This window comes from Trichosurus vulpecula, chromosome 3 (assembly GCF_011100635.1).
Source record: "Trichosurus vulpecula isolate mTriVul1 chromosome 3, mTriVul1.pri, whole genome shotgun sequence".
In the NCBI taxonomy this organism is placed as follows: Eukaryota; Metazoa; Chordata; class Mammalia; order Diprotodontia; family Phalangeridae; genus Trichosurus; species Trichosurus vulpecula.
In genome coordinates, this window is record NC_050575.1 from 307,978,377 (window position 1) to 308,006,046 (window position 27,670).

The following is a 27,670-nucleotide window of genomic DNA, read 5'->3' on the forward strand; positions in this document are numbered from 1 at the left end:
CAGATCATAGAAATAATTAATAACTTCATTCAAGACAATGACAATAATGAGACAACATATCAAAACTTGTGGGATGCAGCAAAAGCAGTTCTTAGGGGAAGTTTTATATCCCTAAATGCTTACATGAATAACAGAGAAAAAGGAGATCAATGAAATGGGTATGCAACTGAAAAAGCTCGAAAAAGAACAAATCGAAAATCCCGAATTAAATCCTAAATTAGAAATAATGAAAATCAAAGGAGAGATTAATAAAATTGAAATCAAGAAAACTATTGAATTAATAAAACAAGGAGCTGGTTTTGTGAAAAAAAAAAACCAGTAAAATTTATAAACCTTTGGTCAATTTGATTGAAAAAAAGAAGGAAATCAAATTACCAGTATCAAAAATGGAAAGGGTGAATTCATCTCTAATAAAGAGGAAATCAAAACAATAATTAGGAATTATTTTGCCCAATTGTATGCCCATAAATTTGACAACCTTAGGAATATGGAAGAATAGCTACAAAAATATAAATTGACCACCTTAACAGAAGAGAAAGTAAAATTCCTAAATAACCGCATCTCAGAAAAAGAAATTGAGCAAACCATCAATGAACTCCCTAGGAAAAAATCTCCAGGGCCAGATGGTTTTGCATGTAAATTTTATCAAATATTTGAAGAACAATTAATCCCTATACTTTATAGAGTATTTGAGAAAACAGGGGAAGAAGGAGTCCTACCAAATTCTTTTTATGACACAAATATGGTACTAATACCAAACCAGGTAGAGTCAAAACAGAGAAAGAAAATTTAAGACCAATTTCCCTAATGAATATTGATGCAAAAATTTTAAATGATAATAATACACTATGACCAGGTATGATTTATTCCAGGAATGCAAAGCTGGTTCAATATTAGAAAAACTATCAGCATAATTGATCATATCAATAGCAAAACTAGCAGAAATCATATGATCACCTCAATAGATGCAGAAAAAGCCTTTGACAAAATACAACACCCATTCCTATTAGAAACACTGGAAAGCATGGGAATAAATGGAGCCTTCCTTAAAATTGTAAATAACATCTACCTAAAACAATAATCAAGCATTATTTGTAATGGGCATAAGCTAGATGTATTTCCAATAAGATCAGGGGTGAAACACGATGTCCATTATCACCCCTACTGTTTAATTTGGTACTAGAAATGCTAGCTGTAGCAATAAAAGAAGAAAAAGAAATTGGAGGAATTAAAATAGGCACAAAAGAAACTAAATTATTGCTTCGTGCAGGTAATATTATGATTTACTTAGAGACTCCTAGAGAATCATGTATAAAACTACTTGAAATAATAAACAACTTTAGCAAAGTTGCAGGATATAAAATAAATCCACATAAATTCTTGGTAATCCTATACATTACTAACAAAGCCCAATAGCAAGAGATAGAGAAATTCCATTCAAAGTTCATGTAGGCACTATAAAATATTTGGGAGTCTATCTGCCAAGACAAACCCAGGGCCTATATGAACATAATTATGAAACACTTTTCATGCGAATAAAGTCAGACCTAAATAAATGGAAAAACATCAATTGCTCATGGTTAGGGCGAGCTAATATAATGAATTGACAATTTTACCTAAAATAATTATTCAGTGCCATACCAATTGAACTACCTAAAATTATTTTACAGAGCCGGATAAAATAATAACAAAATTCATCTGGAAGCACAAGAGGTCTAGTATATCTAGGGAATTAATGAAAAGTAATGCTAGGGAAGGTGGCCTAGCCATACCAGATATTAAACTGTACTATAAAGCAGCAGTCATCAAAACTACCTGGTACTGGCTAAGAAACGGAGTTGTGGATCAGTGGAATGGGATAGGTACACAAGACGCAGTAGTCAATGACTATAGCAGTCTACTCTTTGATAAACCCAAAGAATCCAGCTTCTGAGTTAAGAATTCACTGTTTCACAAAAATTGCTAGGAAAATTGGAAAATGGTAGGCCAGAAACTAGGCATAGACCCATATCTTATGTCATATACCAAAATAGAGTCAAAATGGGTTCATGATTTAGGAATAAAGGCTGATACTATAAGCAATTTGGGAGAGCAAGGAATAGTTTACCTATCAGACTTATGGAAAAGAAAAGAATTCATGACACAAAAAGACATAGAGAGTATTACAAAATGCAAAATAGATAATTTTGATTATGTTAAATTGAAATATTTTTGTATAGAAAAAGCCAATGCCACAAAGATTAGAAGGGAATCAGAAAATTGGGAGAAAATCTTTACAACTAGTGTCGCTGATAAAGGCCTCATCTCTAAAATATACAGGGAACTGAGTCAAATTTATAGGAATACAAGTCATTCCTCAATTGAGAAATGGTCAAAGGATATGAACAGGCAGTTTTCAGAGGAAGAAATTAAAGATACCTATAGGCATATGAAAAAATGCTTGGAATCACTACTGATTAGAGAAATGCAAATCAAAATAACTCTTAGGTACCACATCTCTCCTGTCAGATTGGCTAAAATGACAAAACAGGAAAATGATAAATGCTGGAGAGGATGTGGGAAAATTGGAACATTGTTACATTGCTGGTGGAATTGTGAACTGATCGAGCCATTCTAGAGAGCAATTTGGAACTATGTCCAAAGGGCTATGAAAATGTTCATGCCCTTTGTCGCAGCAATACTACTTCTAGGTTTGTATCCCAAAGAGATCACAGAAGTGGGAAAAGGACCCATATGTATAAAAATGTTTACAGCAGCTCTTTTTGTAGTAGCAAAGAATTGAAAATCAAGGGGAATGGATGAACAAGTTGTGGTATATGAAGGTAATGGAATACTATTGTGCTATAAGAAATGGGGAGGATATGGACTTCATAATAACGTGGAAAAACCTACACGATATAATGCTGAGTGAGCAGAGCAGAACGAGGAGAACATTATACAGAACCAGAGATATATGTGAGGACTAACCCTGATAGACTTTGCTCTTCTCAGCAATACAAGGTTCACAGACAACTCCAAAGGACTCATGATGGAGAGGAGAGTGCTATCTACATCCAGAGAAAGAACTGTGGAGTCCAAATGCAGATTGAGGCACACTTTATGCTCGCCTTTTTTCCCCTTTTTTTTGTCTCGTTTTTGTTTTTGGGCTTTTTTTTGGTTGTCTTCTTTCTCATGATTCATTCCATCGGTCATAATTCTTCTTTACAACTTGACTATTGTGAATATAAGTTAAATGCAAAGTTATATGTAGAAGATATATCAGATTCCATGCTGTTTTGGGGAGGGAGGGGGAGAAGGGGGGAAGAAAATGTGGAACTTAAAATTATGTAGAACTGAGTGTTGTAAACTAAAAATGAAAAAATCTCAAGAAAATAAAAGGTACCATAGACAATGAAGTAATATCAATACTAAACATACATGCATTAAGTGGTACCTAATCCAATTTTCTGGAGAAGTTAAGTGAGTTAAATGAAGAAATAGACAACAAAACTATACTAGTGGGGGAACTCAACTTCCCCCTCTCAGAACTAGATAAATCTTACTACAGAATAAAGAAGAAAGAAGTTAAGGAGGTAAATAGAATTTTAGAAAAGTTAGATATGATAGACCTCTGGAGAAAATTGAATTGGGATAGAAAGGAATATACCAGTGGTACATGCCACTTAAACAAAAATCGACCATGTGCTAGGGCATAAAAACCTCATAATCCAGTCCAGAAAGGCAGAAATATTAAATGCCTCCTTTTCAGGTCATGATGAAATAAAAAAAAATTACATGTAATAAAGGGCCATGGAAAGATAGCCTAACTAGCATTAATTATAAACTAAATAATCTAATCCTAAAGAATGAGTGGATCAGATTCCGGGGGGCAGAGCCAAGATGGCAGCTGGAAAACAGGGACTAGGGTGAGCTCCCCACCAATTCCCTCGAAAAATCTATAAAAATGGCTCTGAACCAATTATAGAACTGCAGAACCCACAAAATAGCACAGGGAAGCAGGGCGCCAGCCCAGGACAACCTGGATGGTTGCTGGGTGAGGTGTTTTGCACACGGAGCTGGGAGTGGAGCGGAGCAGAACAGCCCAGTGTGGGCCGTGCGGACCAACCAGACCAGGAGCCGGGCAGAGCGTTCCCTATCACCCTGAATCAGTGAGCTGTGGCAGTTGCCAGACTTCTCAACCCACAAATACCAAAGACAACAGAGAAGAACTGCAGAACCCACAAAATAGCAGAGGGAAGCAGGGCTGTAACCCAGGACAGCCTGGATGGTCTCTGGGTAAGGTCTATGCTGCATGGAGCTGGGAGTGGAGTGGAACGGAGCAGAGGCCAGTGTGGGCCACGTGGACCAACCAGACCAGGAGCCGGGAGGAGCATGCCCTAGTGCCCTGAATCAGTGAGCTGCAGTAGTTACCAGACTTCTCAACCCACAAACACCAAAGACAACAGAGAAGGTTAGTGGGAAAAGCTGCTGGGCACAGGGTTCAGCCACCACCCTGGAGGCAGTGGAGGTGGGGTAGCTACAGAACTACAGCTGCAGTTGCTTCTGGCCCCAGGCCCACCTGGTGGGAGGAATTAAGTGGCGGATCAGAGCAGGTGTGCAGACCCTGCTGAAGATCTAAGTCCAGTCCTGGTTGGGGGTTCTTGGTGAAGGAGGAGTGCTGGTGTGGCAGAGCTGGCTGTAATTGCTCTGAAATCAACAGCGCATACTCCCAAGCTTGGAACATAGTACTCTTTGCTCTACAAGCAGTCATACCCCAACGAAAAACTCAAGGGTCAAGTAAGTTGGCTGGGAATATGGCCAGGCAGCGAAAATGTACCCAGATTCAGTCTTGGACTTTGGAATCTTTCTTTGGTGACAAAGAAGACCAAAACATACAGCCAGAAGAAGTCAACAAAGTCAAAGAGCCTACATCAAAAGCCTCCAAGAAAAACATGAACTGGTCTCAGGCCATGGAAGAGCTCAAAAAGGATTTGGAAAAGCAAGTTAGAGAAGTAGAGGAAAAATTGGGAAGAGAAACTAGAAGGATGTGAGAAAACCATGAAAAACAAGTCAATGGCTTGCTAAGGGAGACTCAAAAAAATACTGAAGAAAAATACTGAAAAATATACTGAAGAAAACAACACCTTAAAAAATAGACTAACTCAAATGGCAAAAGAGCTCCAAAAAGCCAATGAGGAGAAGAATGCCTTCAAAGGCAGAATTAGCCAAATGGAAAAGGAGGTCCAAAAGACCACTGAAGAAAATACTACCTGAAAAATTATATTGGAGCAAGTGGAAGCTAGTGACTTGATGAGAAATCAAGATATTATAAAACAGAACCAAAGGAATGAAAAAGTGGAAGACAATGTGAAATATCTCATTGGAAAAACCATTGACCTAGAAAATAGATTCCAGAGAGATAATTTAAAAATTATTGGACTACCTGAAAGTAATCAAGAAAAAGAACAAGAGAAAGAAATCTCAAGGGACTTACTAAAGTTGAACTGTTTTGTTTACATTCCTACGTGGAAAGATGATGTGTATGACTCATGAGACCTCAGTATTAGGGTAGCTAAAGGAATATGCATATATATATATGTGTGTGTGTGTGTATGTATATATATGTATATGTGCATATGTATGTATATATGTATATGTATATATATATATATATATATATATATATATATGTACAGAGAGGGGGGGGGGCACAGGGTGAGTTGAAGATGAAGGGATGATATCTAAAAGAAACAAAATCAAGTTAAGGGATGAGAGAGGAATATATTGAGAGAAGGAGAAAGGGAGAGATAGAATGGGGTAAATTATCTTGCATAAAACTGGCAAGAAAAAGCAATTCTGTAGGAAGAGAAGAGAAGGAAGGTGAGGGGGAATGAGTGAATCTTGCTCTCATCAGATTTGACCTGAAGAGGGAATACCACACACACTCAATTGGGTGTCTTATCCCACAGGAAAGAAGGAGGAAGAAGATAAAAAAGGGGGGATGATAGAAGGGAGGGCAGATGGGGTAGTAGGTAATCAAAAACAAACACTTTTTAAAAGGGACAGGGTCAAGGGAGAAAATTGGATAAAGAGGGATAGGTTAGGAAGGAGCAAAATATATTTAGTCTTTCACAACATGATTATTGTGGAAGGGTTATACATAATGATACACATGTGGCCTATGTTGAATTGCTTGAATTCTTAGGGAGGGTGGGTGGGAAGGGAGGAGGGGAGAGAATTTGGAACTCAAAGTTTTAAAAAGAGATGTTCAGAAACAACAAAAAAAGTTTTTCTGTGCATCTAGATACACAGGCAATGGGGCGTAGAAATTTGTCTTGTCCTACAGGAAAGGAAAGGAAAAGGGGATGGGAGGGGAGTGGGGTGACAGAAGGGAGGGCTGACTGGGGAACATGGCAACCATAATATATGCCATCTTGGAGTGGGCAGGAGGGTAGAAATGGGGAGAAAATTTGTAATTCAAACTCTTGTGAAAATCAATGCTGAAAACTAAATATATTAAATAAATTAAATTAAAAAAAAAAGAATGAGTGGATCAAACAACAAATTACATAAACTATCAATAACTTCATCCAAGAGAATGACAATAATTAGGTAAAATACCAAAACTTATGGGCAGCCAAATCAGTTCTTAGGAGAAATTTTATATCTTTCAATGCTTACGTGAATAAAATAGAGAAAGAGGTGACCAATGAGTTGGGCATACCACTAAAAAAGCTAGAAAATGAACAAATTAAAAATCTCCAATTAAATACCAAATTAGAAATTTTGAAAACCAAAGGAAAGATTAATGAAATTGAAATTAAGAAAACTATTGAACTAATAAATAAAACTAAGAGCTGGTTTTATGAAAAAAAAACAGTAAAATAGATAAACCTTTGGTTAATTGGATTTACAGAAAAGAAAGAAGAAAACTAGATTACCAGTATCAAAAATGAAAAGGGTAAATTCACGCCAATGAATAGGAAATTAAAATAATAATTAGGAGCTCTTTTGCCCAACTGTATGGCAATAAATCTGACAATTTTAGTGAAATGGATGAATAATTATGAAAATATAAATTGCCCAGATTAACTGAGGAGGAAATATAATACTTAAATAACCCCATTTCAGGAAAGAAAAATGAAGAAGCTATCAATGAACTCCTTAAGAAAATCTCTCCAGGGCTAGATGCTTTCACAAGTGAATTCATCCAGACATTTAAAGAACAATTTATTCCAATACTACATAAACTATTCAGAAAAATAGGTGAAGGAATTCTTTCTATGATACAAATAAGGTGCTGATACCTAAACCAGGAAGAACCCAAAAAAGAGAAAGAAAGTTATAGACCAATTTGCCTAATGAATATAGATGAAAAAATTTAAATAAAATGTCAGCAAAAAGATTACAGCAATTAATAACTAGAATAATACACTATGATCAGGTGGGATTAATGCCAGGAATGTAGGGCTGGTCCAGTATTGGGCAAACTATCACCACAATTTGCCATATCAATAACAAAGTAAATCACATGATTATCTCAATAGATGAAGAAAAAGCTTTTGACAAAATACAGCATCCATTCCATTTAAAAACACTAGAGAGCATAGGAATAAAGAGAGCTTTTCTTAAAATGATAAGCAGCATCTACCTAAAACTACCAGCAAGCATTAACCGTAATGGGGATATTCTAGAGGTATTTCCAGTAAGATCAAGGGTGAAACAAGGATAACCACCTTCACCACTGTTATTCAATATTGTATTTGAAATGTTAACTTTAGCAATAAGAGAAGAAAAAGAAATGGAAGAAATTAGAATAGACAATGAAGAATCAAAGCTATCACTCTTTGCAGATGATATGATATACTTAGAGAATTGTATAGAATCAACTAAAAATCTACTTGAAATAATTAACAACTTTAGCAAAGTCGCAGGATATAAAATAAACCCACATAAAACATCAGCATTTCTATATATTACTAATGAAGTCGAGAAGCAAGAGGTAGAAAGAGAAATTCCATTTAAAGTACCTGTAGACAACATAAAATATTTAGGAGTCTAATTGCCAAGACAAAACCAGGAACTAAATGAACACAATTACAAAACACTTTGCACGCAAATAAAGTCAGATCAAAATAATTGGAAAAATATTAGTTACTCATGGGTGAGCCAAGCTAATATAATAAAAATGACAATTCTACCTAAATTGATTTACTTATTTAGTGCCATACCAATCAAAGTACCAAAAAATATTTTATAAAGATAGAAAAAAATAATAAAATTCATGTGGAAGAACAAAAGCTCCAGAATATCAAGGGAAATAATGAAAACAAATGCAAAGGAAATCTTCGGCCTAGCCATATCAGATCTACAACTGGATTATAAAGCAGCAATCATCAAAACTACATGGCACTGGCTAAGAAATAGAGGGGTGGATCAGTGGAATAAATTAGGTACACAAGACACAGTAGTCAGTGACTGTAGTAATCTACTCTTTGATAAACCCAAAGTCTCTAGTTTCTGGGATAAGAACTCATTATTTAACAAAGGCTGTTTGGAAAACTGGAAGATAGTATGGCAGAAGCTAGGCATAGACCAACATCTTATGCCATATAAAAAAAAGCAGGTCAAAATGGATACATGATTTAGACATAAAGGATGATACTACAAGCAAATTTGGAGAGCAAGAAATAGTTTACCTGTTAGCTCTATGGAGAAAGGAAGAATATATGACCAAACAAAAGATATAGAATATTATAAAATGCAAAATGGATAATTTTGATTATATTAGATTAAAAAGGTTTTGCACAAATAAAGCCAATGCAGTCATGATTAGACAGGAAGGAGGAAGCTGGAAAACAATTTTTACAGCCAGTTTCTCTGACAAAGGCCTCATTTCTAAAATATATAGAGAACTCAGTCAAATTTATAAGAATAAAATCATTTCCCAATTGATAAATGATCAAAGGATATGAACAGGCAGTATTCAGAGGAAGAAGTTAAAGCCATCTATAGTCATATAAAAATGCTCTAAATTACTATTAATTAGAGAAATGCAAACTAAAACAACTCTAAGGAACCACATCATACCTATCAGATTTGCTAACATGCCAAAACAGGATGATAAATATTGGAGAAGATGTGGGAAAATTGGTGCCCTAATGGCATTGTTGGCAGAGTTGTGAACTGATCCAGCCATTCATTCTGGAGATCAGCTAAGGCTAAAGGACTATAAAACTGTGAATAAACTTTGACTCAGAAATATCACTTCTAGGTCTGTATCCCAAAGAGATCATAAAAAAGGAAAAGGACCCACATGTACAAAACTATTTATAGCAGCTCTTTTTGTGGTGGCAATTGAAAATTGAGGGATGTCCCTCAATTGGGGAATGGCTGGACAAGTTGTGATATATGAATTTAATGGGATACTGTTGTTCCATAAGAAATGATGAGCAGATAGATTTCAGAAAAACCTGACAAGGTTTATATGAACTGATAATGAGTGAAGTTAGCAAGACCAGGAGAACATTATATACAGTAAAAGCAATATTGTTCAATGACCAACTTTGATAGACTTAACTCTTCTCAGCAACACAAGGATCTATGACAATTCCAAAAGACTCATAACAGAAAATGCTATTCCCATACAGAGAAATAACTATGAGTCTGAATGAACAAAGCATACTATTTTTTCATGTCTTCTTTCTCATGGATTTTTCCTTCAGTTCTAATTCTCCTTTACAACATGACTAATATGGAAATATATTTAATGTGATTTTACATCTACATTTAGAGTACCCACCCCAAATGTTCACATGGATTGTTTGTACCTGACCTGTGGTAGAACATTCTGAGATTGTATTGGTCTGGTCAACTACAGTTGGAAACACCAGAACTTGACTCTAGCATAGTAATGTCATTTTGGTCCTTTTCCAGGACAAGGAATAACAACCAACCAACATTTATAGCCAATATCAGATTGAATGCCATCTTGGGGAGGGGAGAGCAGAGACAGGGGGAGAAAATTTAGAACTCAAAATCTTTGTTGAAAACTATAAACAAATAATTTTTAAAAAAAGAAATACAATGAATCATTTATGTACTTTTGGTACATTATCTATAGCATATTATAAATTATTTACATTGGTTTTACATTTTGTATTGGACAGTATAAAGGCTATCTTGCACTTCAAAAGAAACAAAAGACAAGCACAACAATAATACTGAATAGCTTATGTTAACACAATATTTTGCCAGTGGAGCTAGTGAGATATTCAAGGTGAGATATGTTATTTGTTTAGTACGTTTAGGATCAGAAGGTCATATATTTAGAGATGGAAGGGGCCATTAGCAGTCATCTGGTCCAAATCTCTTACTTAACAGATAATGTATATGGAAATCATAGATAAATGCTATGATGATGAGTGATTAGTGAAGTGGGAACAACACAGTACTGAAGGTAAGAAGACTTGGTTTTGAGCAAGTGCTCTACATTGATTAAAAGTAGACTCTCTGGCAAGCCTTTTGAACTCTCCAATCCTTAATTTCCTTAACTGTAAAATGAGCATAATGCTATTTCAACCATATCTCTCACATGGTTATTCTCAGGAAAGTCCTCTAGAAATATGATTTATTATCATTATGACTTAATGATATATTTGGGAAAACAACAATGAACTAAGGCAATGGGACAAAGTACAAAATGATAGTAATAATCTCTCAGAACCGTAGAGGGTTTTGTAGCTGACAAATCATTTTCACATGTGTTTGTAGGGACATGGCTCGAGACCTAGAAGAGATCTTAGATTTTATTGGAATCAACCTTGCTATTTTTACAGATGTGGAAACTGAGGCCTAGAGAAGTTAAATGACTTAAAGTCACATTGGTAATTATCAAGCTGGATCCTCATAACAACTTCAAGATAAACAAGGTAGCATTTTTAATCCTTGTTTTTCCAAGAAGAAAATACATATGTGCTATTTGTTAAATGGAAAATGGAAGTCTACATAAGCAATTTCTTTTTTGAAGTTTTCTAGGTTTGGGGTTGCATAGGTCTACTATCTTGAGAATGAAGCATATTCTGGGAAATACTATATTTAAAGTATTTCAATCGATTTTTTTTTACAAAAATAGCTTATTTCATACTTGTATTGAAACCTCTGTGACAATAAGACTCTTACTGCTATCTCAGTTACTTACTCGTAATCCAAAATAAAAGGCCAAGAAAGTATTGAAGGCCAAATCAACAGGGAGAGTTAAGTCTTCATTTCCTGAGCAGCTTCCAACAGGACTGGAGGAGAAATAAAAACATGGTACACTTACACAGGATTGTGAACTGCTGTACAAACTATTTCTTCACACTACAAAATGACCGAAGATTTGTGAATTATCTGGTTATTTTTAATTCCATATATAGCTACATCAATACATGATCATAATGGGGTCCAAGAAAGCATTAGATGGAGAGTTAAAAGAAAAGGATTAAGTCTCATCTCTACCACCTGCCAGCTATATGTATTTGGTCAAGTCACTAAAACTCTTGGCATCTTATTTTCCTATCAAAGAATATGCATATAATGCTACATGCCATATACTTCATGCTACATACTTCATGCTACACACTTCGTAGAAGTTTTTTGAAAGGAAAATCTTTGATAAGCCTTAAATCACTACATAAATACCTGTACCATATCTATCTCTATATATCACATAAATCATATATACATATACATTCATACATCTATGTATATATGTATATATTATGTACGTATATGGGGTATGGGGTGTGTTCAAGGAGGTCTGGTATCTCTGGTATGATGGCTGCTGAGCCCTTTTCAGGGCTACTTTCCGCCTTTAGTGTCCACCTGTTCCACCCAACTCTCCCCTGTGACTCCAAGAAGCTGTGGCATGCACAGTGGCCACACCCTGGTAAAATATTTCAGCAGATGGGCTGAAGGAGGTTGAGGGTAACCAAGGGTTCTCAAACCCATTGGTAAGTTGTGGGGTGTATGCCCCAAACATGTGAAGACTTCCCGTGGTGGAATGGGCAGATGAGAACAATTTGTTCCAATGGCCATGAAGGCAGCTGAAGCAGGCACTGTGGAGCACTTAGAGCTTGGTTAGACATCGAAGAGGCCAAGGTCATCCACTGCGCCTTGAGCCATCACCAGTTGTTTTGCCTCTGTCCTGCCACCGGACTGTGATGACTCTGGAGGAGAGTGAGGCCAGCAACTTCATGTAACTCTGCATCACTTAAATCCAATTTTCACACGAATTAAAAGACATTACACATACCATTTTACAATTATACCTATCTCAAAGTCCTGTGACAACAGGCAAGTGATGAAGCAACAGGTGCGGATCCACTGGGAGCTGTAGTCACAATCCTGCACACAGATGGCCCAGACAATAGGGCCTTTTCTCATTGGAAGCAGCAGTTATCTGTGGCAGCCACCTGGGTGTCTTAACAGCCTTTTAAGGATTGCACTGCTCACCTCCTGGTGTGAAGAAGGGGCTAGAAAAGGTGCCCTAAGAATTGTCTGCTTACCCAACCCTGGCCTGATTACCATGGCAGATTACCACTCTGTGGTCAAAACACAAAGGAATGTACAAAAATGTCTGCAAAAATGATTCCACTCACCATTGGCACGTAGAATGTGCACACACTTATAGACAACACAAAATCCAGTAGACCTGAAAGATAAATAGCTCTTGTTGCAAGAGAACTCAATAGGTATCACATCCAAATAGCAGCCCTGAGTGAAACAAGGCTGTCAAATGAAAACCAGCTTACTGAAGTTGGAGCTGGATACACGTTTTTCTGGAGTGGCCACAGTAAAGGGGAGCACTATGAAGTTAGTGTAAGGTTTTACAATCAAAACTAATCTAGTCAACAAGCTTGTATGCCCGCCAAAAGGAGTGAACAACAGGCTCATCACAACGTGATTGCCACTTGCAGGAAAACTTGCAGGTCATGACACCATCATCAAAGCCTATGCTCCGGGGCGGAGCCAAGATGGCGGCTGGAAAGCAGGGACCAGCCTGAGCTCCCTGCCGAGCCCCTCCAAAAACCTATAAAAATGGCTCTGAACCAATTCTAGAACGGCAGAACCCACAGAACAGCAGAGGGAAGCAGGGCTCCAGCCCAGGACAGCCTGGATGGTCTCTGGGTGAGGTCTATCCCGCACGGAGCTGGGAGCTGGGAGCTGGGAACGGAGTGGGAGCAGAGCCCAGCCTGAGTGACTTGGACCATCCAGACCAGAAGCCGGGCGGAGGGGGCCCTAGCGCCCTGATTCAGTGAGCTGCGGCAGTTACGAGACTTCTCAACCCACAAACACCAAAGACAGCTGAGAAGGTTAGTGGGAAAAGCTGCGGGAGTGGAAGGAGTTCGCGGTTCGGCTTCCAGCCCCGGGGGGAGCGGAGGTGGGGCAGCTACGGCTGCTGCTGCTTCCGGCTCCAGGCCCACCTGGTGGGAGGAAGTAAGTGGCGGATCAGAGCAGGGGTGCACAGCCTGCCGAAGATCTGAGCCCAGTTCGGGTTGGGGGTCCTTGGGGAAGGAGCAGTGCTGGTGCGGCAGAGCTGGCACCTCCCCCCCAAACATGGAACATAGAACTCTGTAGTCTACAAGCAGTCATACCCCACTGAAAAACTCAAAGGTCAAGTTAGTTGGCTGGGATTATGGCCAGGCAGCGAAAACGCACCGAGATTCAGTCTCAGACTCTGCATTCTTTCTTTGCTGACAAAGAAGACCAAAACATACAGACAGAAGAAGTTATTAAAGTCAAAGAGCCTACAACAGAAACCTCCAAGAAAAAACATGAACTGGTCCCAGGCCATGGAAGAGCTCAAAAAGGATTTGGAAAAGCAAGTTAGAGAAGTAGAGGAAAAATTGGGAAGAGAAATGAGAAGGATGCGAGAAAACCATGAAAAACAAGTCAATGACTTGCTAAAGGAGACCCAAAAAAATACTGAAAAATACACTGAAGAAAACAACACCTTAAAAAATAGATTAACTCAAATGGCAAAAGAGCTCCAAAAAGCCAATGAGGAGAAGAATGCCTTGAAAGGCAGAATTAGCCAAATGGAAAAGGAGGTCCAAAAGACCACTGAAGAAAATACTACTTTAAAAATGAGATTGGAGCAAGTGGAAGCTAGTGACTTTATGAGAAACCAGGATATTATAAAACAGAACCAAAGGAATGAAAAAATGGAAGACAATGTCAAATATCTCCTTGGAAAAACCACTGACCTGGAAAATAGATCCAGGAGAGATAATTTAAAAATTATTAGACTACCTGAAAGCCATGATCAAAAAAAGAGCCTAGATATCATCTTTCAAGAAATTATGAAGGAGAACTGCCCTGATATTCTACAGCCACGGGGCAAAATAGAAATTGAAAGAATCCATCGATCGCCTCCTCAAATAGATCCAAAAAAGAAATCTCCTAGGAATATTGTCGCCAAATTCCAGAGCTCCCAGATCAAGGAGAAAATACTGCAAGCAGCCAGAAAGAAACAATTTGAGTATTGTGGAAACCCAATCAGAATAACTCAGGATCTGGCAGCTTCTACGTTAAGAGATTGAAGGGCTTGGAATGCGATATTCCAGAGGTCAATGGAGCTCGGATTAAAACCTCGAATCACCTACCCAGCAAAAATGAGTATCATGCTCCAAGGCAAAATATGGATTTTCAATAAAATAGAGGACTTTCAAGCTTTCTCAGTGAAAAGACCAGAACTGAATAGAAAATTTGACTTTGAAACATAAGAATCAAGAGAAGCATGAAAAGGTAATCAAGAAACAGAAATTGCAAGGGACTTACTAAAGTTGAACTGTTTTGTTTACATTCCTACATGGAAAGAGGACATGGATGATTTATGAGACCTCAGTATTAGGGTAGCTGAAGGGAATATGCATATATATATATATATATGTTTATGTATATATATAAGTGAATGTGTATGTATGTATATATCTATGTGTATATATATGTGTGACACAGGGTGAGTTGAAGATGAAGGGAAGATATCTAAAAGAAATAAAATGAAATTAAGGGATGAGAGAGCATCATACTGAGAGAGGGAGATAGGGAGAGATAGAATGGGGTGGATTATCCCACATAAGGGTGGCAAAAGGAAGCAGTTCTGTGGGAGGAGGGGAGAAGGCAGGTGAGGGGGGAATGAGTGAACCTTGCGCTCATCAGATTTGGCCTGGGGAGGGAATACGATACATACTCAGTTGTGTATCTTACCCCACAGGAAAGAAGAGGGAGGAAGAAAAAAAAATAAAAGGGGGGGATGATGGAGGGGAGGGCAGATGGGGGTGAAGGTAATCAAAAACAAACACTTTGGAAAGGGGACAGGGTCAAGGGAGAAAATTCAATAAAGCGGGATGGGTTGGGAAGGAGCAAAATGTAGTTAGTCTTTCACAACATGAGTATTATGGAAGGGTTATACATAATGATACACATGTGGCCTAGGTTGAATTGCTCAACTTCTTAGGGAGGGTGGGTGGGAAGGGAAGAGGGGAGAGAATTTGGAACTCAAAGTTTTAAAATCAGATGTTCAAAAACAAAAAAAAAAGTTTTTGCATGCAATTAAAAAATAAGATACACAGGCAATGGGGCGTAGAAATGTATCTTGCCCTACAAGAAAGGAAGGGAAAAGGGGATGAGAAGGGAGGGGGGTCATAGAGGGGAGGGCTGACTGGGGAACAGAGCAACCAGAATATACGCCATCTTGGAGGGGGGGAGGGTAGAAATGGGGAGAAAATTTGTAATTCAAACTATTGTGAAAATCAATGCTGAAAACTAAATATGTCAAATAAATAAATTTAAATTTAAAAATAAAGCCTATGCTCCTGCTACAACAAACACTGATGAGGTCAAATAAAAATTTTATGAAGACCTGGAAACTCTTATCATCAATGTGCCAAAAGAGGACAAGCTTCTAATTCTAGGTGACTTAAGTGCTAGAATATGCTCAGACTACCAGACTTGGCAGGGAGACCAAGGGAGGAATGGAGCTGGAAACAGCAACAACAATGATCACTTACTATTGAAGACTTGTGCATCTCCTGACCTTCTCATCACCAACACTGTCTTCCATTTAAATAAAGGTAATAAAACTTCATGGTTGCATCCTCACAGCAAACATTGGCATTTAATAGACTATGTGATAATAATAAGAAGAGACAGGATGTGAGAGTGATGAAGGCAATGCATGGCGCAGAGTGCTGGAATGATCATACACTTAATCCTCTCCAAGCTAAATATTCACATTCAGCAAAAGCAGTGCCTCCAAGACAAAATGACTACCAGAAGAACTACTGTCAAAAAATTAGAGCTCTTCTCTGAGAGGGAACAGTTTGTTGTTAACTTGAAGGAAAAGTTGAGCCAACACATAGTTGGCAACAGTGGAGCAGAAAAGGAATGGGAAGCTTTCAGAGATTTGGTGTATAGCACTGCATTTGCTTATCTGGGTCAGAACACTCACAAACACCAAGACTGGTTTGATGAAAATGATGGGGAAATTCAGAAGCTGCTAAATGAAAAATGGGAACTCCACATGGTTTAGCAGCAGGATAACTCATCCATCTCTAAGAAGGCACCATCAAAAGTAAAGTACAAGCAAAGCTTAGAGAGATGCAGGATTCTTGGCTCAGTAAGAAGGCAGATGAAATTCAGTTTTAGGCTGGTAGTAATAATCCAAAGCACTTTTATGATGCCCTGAAGGCTATTATTGGCCAAAGACATATGGTGCATCTCAACTACTCAGTGCTGATGGAGCCACGTTGATTAGTTATATGGACAAGATCCTGGAGAATGGGCTGAACACTTCCATACTGTTCTCAACAGATCATCATCAATCAATGCTGAAGCCAGTGCCCATTTACCTCAGGTTGAAGTCAATCCCTCCCTTGCTGAAGCTCCAGCTGAAGAAGATGTTTTGAATGCAATTAGGATCCTTTCATGTGTCAAAGCACCTGGTGCTGATTTTATTCCAGCTGAGATTTACAAGGTAGGGAGTCCATTGCTTATACAAAAACTGACTGAAATTTTCCGGGTTATATGGCAAGAGGAGGTTATCCCCCAGGAATTCAAGGATGCCTCCATTGTCCATCTGTATAAAGGCAAAGGAAATAGATTGTCCTGTGACAATCACAGGGGGTTATCTCTGTTACTCATTGCTAGCAAGACTCTTGCCAGAGTCCTCCTTAATAGGTTGATCCTGCAAATGGAGAAATTTTGAATTCTGTGGATAATTTCACTTACTTTAATAGTGTACTTTTCAGGTATGTACACATGGATAATGACTGTGTTGACACTGTGTTTTGGAGACTCTGAAGGAAAGTGTGGAAGAGAAGAGGTATTAGACTGATTACTAAACTGAAGATCCGATGGGCTGGACACATTGTTTGAATGCAAAATGTCTGCTTGCCAAAAAGACTATTTTATGGAGAACTCAAGCAGTGCAAGCATTCACATGGTGGTGAGAAGAAACAATACAAGGATACTCTCAAGGTTTCTCTCAAGAACATTGGAAGTGATTTTGTGACATAGGAGACATTGGCACAGGACCACTCAGCATGGTGTTCCCACATCAGAGAGGGTTCTGTGCTCTATGAGCAAAGCAGAATTGAAACAGCTCAAAGGAAATGCAGGATGTGCAATTTTGGAGTATCCACCCCAAATGTTCACATGTACTATTTGTGCCTGACCTGTAGTAGAGCATGCCAAGTTCATACTGGCCTGATCAGCGATAATCGGACACATTGAATCTTGACTCAAGCATACTGATGTCATTTTGGGCCTCTATGAGAACACAATCAACCAACCAGTGTGTGTGTGTGTGTGTGTGTGTGTGTGTGTGTGTGTGTATACACATACATACATACTATACATGTACATATATAATTTTATAGATGTATGTATGTATTCTTTCCTTCGTTAGATTGTAAAATCCTTGAGGGCAGAGACTATCTTTTGCCTCTTTTTGTATCCCTAACACTTAGCACAATGCCTGGCACATAGTTGGGTATTAATAATCATTGATTGATGGGTTGATTCTCACAGACATACTAGCTCATTCTGGAAATAGAAGAATAAATTAGATTATTTATCTCCATGTGCCTGAATGGTTCAGAAAAGCAGGATATAAGGAATTCTCTAAGTAGAAGGCAGAGGAATTAAAGCATTTATTCAAGCTCCAAAGTAGCAGACCCACGGACCAGTGTCCCCATTTTGATATTCTGGCCAAAAGCTTCCAGGCCCAATAAGTCCACCTCACAATAGTAACCAGGTAGTTACAGAAAAACGTTATGACAGTAAGCCAAATCATATTCATGCTCGCCCTCTCCCCCTGCAATGCTAGGGCCCTCCAGTAAGAAGATTACGCCACTGGCCTCAAGCCCTTGCTCAGCACACTCCAGCCTGCACACGGGTCAGTCCTGCTTTCAGTAGTTCCTGCTGCTTCAGCTTCTTCTGCTTTGGCTTTTGCTGCTGCTGCTTCCACTGCCTCTGCTGCTTCTGCTGCTGCTGCTGCTTCCACCACTCCTCCTTCTCCTGCCTCCACCACCTCTCAACCTCCAAGCTGTGTTCTCTCTTTTTATACAGTCCTTAGACGTCACCTAATCAGCTAGAACATCATCTGAGTGACCAGAACCCAGGCTCCCACTATTGGCTCTGGTCTTAGCAACTCCCCCTAGGACCCTGGGGGCTTCACACCCACATCGGCCCGGCAGCTAGCAGCTAGGGGCCTTGGTGGGGGCAGATCTTTTCATCTACTGATTGCCTTAACACCATGTCACATTTTATCATTAACACATTTGTTCAAGACAGAAGACATTTAGTGAATACAACCAGGATGGTGAGATGACTGGAAATCATTCAACTCTACAATCATTTGGAAAGACTAAGGATGTTTAGCCTAGAGAAGAGAAGAATTGGAGGGAAATTTTTTGTTGTTGTTCAGCTGTTTTTCAGTCATATCCAGCCCTTTAAGACCTCATTTGGGGTTTTCTTGGCAAAGATACTGGAGTGGTTTGCCAGTTCCTTCTCTAATTCATTTTACAGATGAGGAAACGGAGGCAAAGTTAAGTGGAATGCTCATGGTCACATAGCTATTAAGTGTATGAGGCTGGATTTGAACTTAGGAAGATGAGTCTTCCTGACTTTAGGCCCCATGCTCTACCTACTGTGTCACCTAGATGCCCAGAGTTATTTTACCTTCCTCCAAATATTTGAAGGGTCATAATTTAGAAAATATCTTAGACTTTCTCCTCTTGGCTCTAGAAAGCAAACCTAGGAACTATGGTTGAGATGGCACTAGATTTTGATTCAATATATGAAAAAACTTCTTAACAGTTAGAACTACAACCAGCTGAAATGAATTGCCCTTAAAACAACAAATTCTCAAATACTAGAGATCTTCAGGCAGAGGCTATATCACCACTTTTCAGGTATGTTATAAAAGGGTTTCCTTCTTACTTAGGGGTTGGACTTAGAAACCTCTCCAAATCACAGAATTTTTTATACTATCATTTAAGTAGAATAATGACTGTTTTGAGGAGGCTCATAAAATTGGTAACTCTCAATGTAATAAAGCATTCTTAGATTTTTGATAAGTTATCAAAATATGCTGAGGTTGAGAGAGGGAATGTTTAATTTTTCAAAGTGATTTCATCAAAAAAATATCCTACTGATGGGTGCCAAAGACTTTTCAAGAAATGTGCATAAATTAAGAAAGGAAACCAAAACCTCCCAGGTTGAAATGGCTAACACTTAATGAACCTCATTTTAAATCTGGTGGTTAAGATATTTCTAATATCTGTTTTGAGATACAGATGGCATGCTTAGATTCATAGTATGTCAGTATTAGAAGCGACCTTTGAGATAACCCAGTACAAACTTCCCTTCCCCTCATTTTATTTATTTTTGTCAATTTTTGGTTGCATTTTGTTTTGACATATCCAGCACTTCTTGATAAACAACACCTCACCCACTGTACCCCCATGGCAGGAGGAGGGGGAGGAAGTTAAGCAAAATCATCTGATATAGAGATTGTGACTTAGTAATATAATCTTCCATTTTTGTAGTTTAGTATTTGTTAACAAAAATTATTTGAATTTTAGTTTTGCCAGTTTGAAATCATCACTGTCTAATTGTCATCCTTAATTTGATGACTCCTAGATCACTATATTTAGTCCTAGTCTCTCTCCTGAGCTCTAGTACCACATTACCAAATATCTGGACAATTTCAACAGCACATCTCACTGAAATTTAAAATGTACAAAACAGAATTTCTAATCTTTGCCCTTACCCTAAACCTATCCCGCTTCATAACTTTCTTTTTGATAGTACCCCTATCTTTTCAGTCCCCCAGGTCTGTTGTTGTTGTGATTGTTCATCGTTTGTTTTCAAAGAGGACCAAAGCCGTCATAAGGGTGATATCCTGATGTGCATGTGAATTAGATTTTAGTCAGGGAGACAATTCTGTAGTCATTTGCCACTCTTTACTTTCCCTCACTGCACCCCTCCCCCTTCCATATCTAAACAATTACCAACTCATTGATTTTATCAAAGGTAATGAATGGTATTGCTTATTTCCTTTTTCTCCAGTGATATAGCCACCACTCTACTTAAGGACCTCATCTCCTTTTTTAAAAAAAGTATTAATGACTTTTTGTTTCTTATCTGTATTTCCCAATATGTCCCTGCTCCTCTCAGAGAGTCAAAATTTTTAATTAAAAATCTTTTTTAATGTTTCCCCCTTTTTTCTTTTTAAATAGTATTTTATATTTTCCAGTTACATGTAAAGACAATTTTTAACATTCATTTAAAAAATGAGGTACAGATTTTTCCCTCCTTCCCTTATGCCCCTCCTTAAGACAGTAAGCAATATGATATGTTATATATGTGCAATCATGTAAAACATTTTTTATATTAGTCATTTTGTGAAAGAGGAAACAGACCAAAAGAAAGAAACCATGAAAAAAATAAAGTGAAAATAATATGCTTCCATCTGCATTCAGAGTCCATCAGTTCTATATCTGATGGGGCTAGCATTCTCCATCATGAGTCCTTTGGAATTGTCTTAGATCATTGTATTTCTGAGAAGAGCTAAGTGATTTATAGTTGATCATCACACAATGTTGCTGTTACTGCATACAATGTGTAACAAAAAATTCTTTAAAAAAACTGCTCGGCAAACTAACCAACACATCAAAAGAGTCTGACATTATATGCATTATTCTTCACTAGCTACTCCCCACACTGATGAAATCCCAGATTCAATCACAAAACATTTTGTAGATATTTATATGTATGAATAATGGCTTCTCTAGATAATTTCAATTCCTTTAGAGTAGGGACTGTTTGACCTTTTTCTATGTAACTCTAATATCTAGCACAGTTCATGGAAAATAGTAAACATTTGATACAATGCTTAAAGAATGATTGATCTTAGTTGTTAGGTTTTAGTGTTGTCTTCATTTTTGTTATGTAGTCATTGTAGAAATTTATTCTTTCAGTTTTTGTCTTTGTTTTGTGTCAGTTTGTACAAATCTTAGGAGCATAGGATTATAAGTTTAGAGCTGGAAGAGCTCTGAGAATTCATTTAGTACAACCTCTTAATTTTACTGAAGAAACATATCAACTTGCTCAAGGTGATACAGGTGGTAAATATCAGAAATGGAGTTTGAACCCAAGGCCTCTGATTTCAGATCTAGCATGAGTACATCTGAACCAAATCACCTTTTCTTATGTTTCTTTGAAACATTCTCTTTTTCATTTCATATACAACTTAATTATCCTTTCCAGAAATGTTGGACACGTAATTTGATTCCAATTCTTTACTCATCTATATATTAATATTTTAGTACACACAAAAATCTTCATTTTAGTATTCCATCTTGACCACCTTTGGAAGTAATAGGAGGTCACTAAAACAAAGAGTATAAACAATTTATTACTTTTTCTCATATAATTCCAAATTGTTTTGTGGAGCAGCTGGACCAATTCGGTGTTGCCAGGAGTGGATTAGTGTGCATGTTATCTTAAAATTCTCTACTCCCCCCCTTTAATTAATTTTTAGCAGTTTTATGAATCTGAAATACCTCTGATTAGCTTTCATTTTCTTTTATTAGTGTAATAGTGACTACCCTCACCTTTACTGCTTGAAGGCCAGATATATGTGACACATTCTCCTGGGTTCTCCAGTACCCATGAAGGAATCTGGGAGGGGGTAACTAGTCTCTCTGTCCTTGGCCCCAACCACTACCAATGATGTTCTCCCAATTTTCCAGTGTTCTCTGCACCCTAATTCCATTTACTCACTTAAGAGTTGTATTTGTTTTTATAAAGGAGTATTTACTTCAGTGGTATATCAAGAATAAACATACATCTTCCCCAATACTTGAGAGAATAACTCCTTCCTTGACTATTTGATACTATGGGGAGGAAAAAAGGATTAGGCTCACAGCTTAGGTCCAATATAGCCTAGTCCCACCAAATTCTAAGTCCAAAGTCCTCTTTGGGGTTACGTCCTGGGCATCCTGGCTTCTCAGGGCTTTACTGATCTGGCTGACTGCATGTTTGGCCTAGAATCTTGTCTCCAAGTTTGCCATGTTTTGAAATCCTGGGCCTAGTGGAGATTCCAGTTCTGGAAACTCCTATAAGTGAAAAGAAAGACAAACAAACAAAACCCCCAAACCCTTTTCTCAGGGCCACAGGGTAAAAGGAGGGAGGGGAAGAAGGTCATCCTTCCCCAATCACAAATTCAATTCATGGTACCTGTGGCTATGGGGGGAGGAGGAGGAATAGAAGGAGAGAAAGAGAGAGAGAGAGAGAGAGAGAGAGAGAGACAGGAGAGAGAGAGAGAGAGAGAGAGAGAGAGAGAGAGAGAGAGAGAGAGAGAGAGAGAGAGAGAGAGAGAGAGAGAGACTGACTATATCATTCTGGTTATTTTAAAGACAGCCTATGAAAAGAGGCTACTGCCATCCATGTGGTAGGGAAATTCAGAATTTCTTCTCCCAGAAGCAGTGTGTCACCATCTTAGGTGATCTAGAAATGTTCAGCAAAGCTCCCCCACCCCCTTTTTTTGGTTGTTATTGTTCAGTCATGTCCACCTCTTCATGACCCTATTTGGGGTTTTCTTAGCAGAGATACTTGAGTGGTTTGCCATTTTCTTCTCCAGCTCATTTTACCAATGAGGAAACTGAGGCAAACAGTGTGAAGTGACTTGCCCAGGATCACATAGCTAGTAAGTCTCTCAGGCTGGTTTTGAATTCAGCTCTTTCTGACTCCAGGACTGGTGGTGTTTCTACTGAACCACCTAGATACTTCTGTTACATTAATAATATTTGGAGAATTTCTTCATTTGGTTGTTAACATTTTCTATTTCTTCCCTGTAAAATGATTTGTTCATATGTTTTGATAATTGCCTCCTGAGGTAATGGTTCTTATCCCTAAAGATTTGTCAAATATTCATGTATTTTTCAAGTCAAAATTTCCCCAGGTGTCTGAAGTAGTTTCTTCCATAAGTATTTTTTATTCTTCTAGTTATATTTATTTTTCCTATGCTAAAGTTTTAAAATATCATATAATAAAAACTGCCTATTTTGCCAGTTATAATCCCCTCTGTTCCATATATAAATATTAATTCATCTACTCTCTACAGTTTTAAAAATACAGCTTTTGTCCTTCTCCTTGAATTTTTATACTCTCTATATTTAGCTCATTCATCCATTTGAAATTAATTGTGTTATATAAGTTACTTGTCTAAACCTGTTTTGTATCTACTATTCCATAGAAAGCTTTTATCACTCCACACCTGCATCACTTCTCACATTAGAATTATTCCCTATCTTTTCCCTCTGATTGGCTGGTTCATTTCACAATCTCCAATTTAAGGAGGAGGCTCTGATTAATTTTATCTTCATTTCTCTCCAGGCTGCCCTGCTGATATCTCCACAGGACTTTCTTTACTATACCTGGGAGTCAAGTACATTCATTTTCCTTTTCCCTTTTTTCAGCTCCCTTTTATGTGCTGTCTTATTGTATTAGAACTCAAGGTCCTTCTTTCTGCTTGTATTTGTATTCTTAACACTTAGCACAGTGGCTGATACATAGTAAGATCTTAATAAATGTTTGACTATTTAAATTAACTTGAAACCTTTCCATTTTCCCTTAGTTCTTGTCAAATATCTTTCTGATAGTTTATGTTTGGGGCTTTTGAAAGATACCAGCCTTCTTTATACATTTCCTTGTTGGATTTGCTTACTACTATATTCTACTGGTATTTTTTCCCATTTTAATCTTTACCAGATAGTTTTGATAATTGCTTTATAAAATAATTTGGAATTCAGCCATGGTCACCCCTTATACTTTTTTCATGATTTCCCTTGAAATTCTTGGCTGTTTTGTTCTTTAATATACATTTTTATACCTATAAATTAATTAGCTAGTATCAAGTTTTTAATATTTTGGGCATGGCAAAGGCACAGAAATAATTCCAAAGATTTTTGCTGTTGCTTTTTAGTCGTTTTTCAGTCATGTTGGAGTCTTCATTACCCTATTTGGGGTTTTCTTGGCAGAGATACTGGAATCGTTTGCCATTTCGTTCTCCAGCTCCAATGATTTAGGTCATCCTTTATTTCTACAAACACTGTTTTATAATTCTAGTTATATAATTCCTTTGTATGTGGTTTAGTAGTATAAATCCCAGCTGTTTTTTATGTTGTGTATGTCATTTATTTTATTTTACTAGTTTTTCTGCTAGGTTTTCTCAGTACTACGTAACAATATCAAGTGCTTTTGTGGATTTTTATGCTATTGCTTTGTTGAAACAATTAATTGCCTTGATTAGTTTTAAAAATTCTTTGAGATTTTCTTTGTAAGCTAGTATATCACTTGCAAAATAAGATGTTTTGCCTCCTCTTTGCCAGTAGTTATTCCCTTAGTTTCTTATTCTCATTGCTATAGCTAACATTACACATATTGTATCAAAAAATAGTAAATGTAGTAGATATTCTTGAATCATCTCTGAACTTATTGTGAAAGGTTCTAGCAATTTCCCGTTAAAATAATACTAACTTTTGGTTTTAAACAAATGTTTTTGATCATTTGAAGAAAAGCATAATGCCTGATCCAATGGGAGGTCCTTAGTAAATGTTTGCAGACTGGGAAAAACAAACAAACAAAAAAACTTTTTCCAAAGTATCTCCTGCTTACCACTTTGCTGGGTAGAATTATAACTCCTAGCTACCATCTTATACAGAAGTGTGCGCATTATGTAGAATAAAGAAACATAATTAAATTTGTTTATTATGCAATAAACCTTACAACTTTTTATATCTTAAAAAAGTATTTTAGTATGCAGTATGTTGTCTCACTGCATTTACTTGTTATTATATCATTTAGAATTGTGTTCATGAGATTCTGACACATGTTGTTTTATTTCTTCATCATTAAATGAGGCTACTGTCAGCCAGAATACTAAGGATGTCTTTGATGAACAGTTCATTTTTCCAAGTGTTGTTTTGATTTTAGCCCAAAGTTTTCAAATGGGATTCAAAATGGGTAATTTTAATTTCCCAGTTCTCCATCTCTTCGGTGAATTTCTTAACTTTGCCTGATGTATGTATGGCATGGTGAGAGATCATGTTAAAATGGTCCACCTCCTTTTGTCAATTTTGACAATTATAGAGCAATTCTACTTCCAAGTATGTTGATATATTTATCAGGGCTCATGATTCCCTCACTGTGGTCATGACTGCTAGAGCAGGGGACTTTAAACAAAGATGTTTAAAATATAGTTTTGGGTGTATATTTTACAGTCTGATGAATATGGTAACTTATTATAGGCTCACCTGAATATCTGACAATAGTTTTGATATAATCTTGAATGAAAAAAAACTCTTTTTCCAACCTTCAGTACAGGATCCTGTCTTTGCATTATCTTCACATGACAAACGTTTTTTCTTCATAAAAACTAGTATGAACAAATAATATCTAATCAATATAGTACCTGTTAATCCTTTAAGTAATAATTCACAGTTCTTCTTTTATTAAGGCTTAACATAGTCAATTCATTCCATGTGTTTTCATATGAAATCTCAGAAGCATTTGTCTTCTTATTTGCCCTCTACAATATTTACCTCATGTTGTCAATATTCTTCTTAGGAATTATTAGACTTGCATATTATTCAGAATATCAGCATTTAGTATTTATATACATCCATATTTTTGCTTTATTTATTATTTTGATTTAGTTATTATCAATAAATTATACATTAAATATTTCTGCTTTTCTTTATTGGTGCCTTTTTTTTTTTACAATACCACATTGTCCATTTTGGCAAAGTTAATGTGTGATGCTAAAAAATAAGTGTACTCTTTGTTATTCCTATGGAAAAAATCACAGGCCTATCAAATCTAGTTTCCTAAATGATCATTTCAAATTCAAAACTTCCTCTGAGTTTCTGAATATTTATTGAGATCAAGAAAGAGGAAGCTTAAAATCAGCTACAATTTTTTTTCCTAGGGGAAGGCAACTGGAGTTAAGTGATTTGCCTAGGGTTACACAGCTAATAAGTATCTGAGGCTGGATTTAAACACAGGTCCTCCTGACTCCAGGGCCAGACCTATATCCACTGGGCCACTTAACTACCCTTGTTGTTGCATTGTTAAGAACTTTCTGCTTGGGTTTGAAATTGATTTTCTTTTAAACATTTAGATCTTATTCCAAGTGTATACACATGTGTGTAATATAGATATTACATATTTTAACTTCAAGTTTCCTTGTTTATAATTCCTGTTATTAACTATTTTTACTGTTTCCTTACTAAAGGTCATTAGTTCAAGATTTGCTTTCTTGGATTCTTTAAAGCATAAATGTTTCTATTTATCTCTGTTTTAAATTTGGTCCTTGTATGTTATAAATTTGTTGAGTTCAATTTCTAATCTATTTTGAAAAATTTATTGAAGAGTTCAGCTCATTAACATTCAAGGTTATGTTTAAGTTTCCTCCATCAATTTTTGTTACTTTCTTTTTTAAAAAAATGAATCTTGGATGTTAGAGGAAAATATCTGTGTGAGAGATTATGTTTTATCCCAGCCACCCTACATAATCTTAAAGTCACAAGAAGTGCCTTAAATTAAGTACAAGAACAGCTACAAAGAGAGAACAGAAAAGTATTCATTACATAAACAGTCTTATAGAAAACAAGCAGTGAATTATGATGAAATACTATTGTACTATAAGAAATAATGAGCAAGAAGCTTTCAGAAAAACCTGGAAAGACATATATGAATTGATGTAAAGGGAAGTGAGGAGAACCATGAAAACATTTTACACAGTAAAAGCAATATTGTAATGGTAATCAACTGTGAAAGACTTATTTATTCTCAGCCATACAAAGATCGAAGACAATTCTGAAGGACCTTTGATGAAAAATACTCTCTACCTTCAGAGAAAGATCTGATGATGTCTGAATGCAGATCAGCATATGTTATTTTTATATTTTTTTTCATTTTTTGGGTGTGTTTTCTTTCATAGCATGATTAGTATGGAAATATGTTTTTTGTGACTACACATATATATCCTATATAAAATCACTTGCTGCTTTAGGGAGGGGAGTGGGTTGAAAGGGAGGGAGAGAATTTGGAACTCTAAATTGAAAAAAAATTAAAA

At 37.0% G+C, this 27,670-nt stretch overlaps 1 protein-coding gene across 1 annotated transcript in view; it reads right to left on the reverse strand.

Annotated features, from left to right (window-relative positions):
- KCNU1 (potassium calcium-activated channel subfamily U member 1) overlaps positions 1-27,670 on the reverse strand; it is a gene marked incomplete at its 5' end in the record, with an annotated part of 434,479 nt that overhangs the window by 338,947 nt on the left and 67,862 nt on the right. Inside the window, 1 exon segment of the mRNA XM_036750000.1 lies at positions 11,180-11,270. Coding sequence (XP_036605895.1) covers positions 11,180-11,270 — 91 coding nt within the window.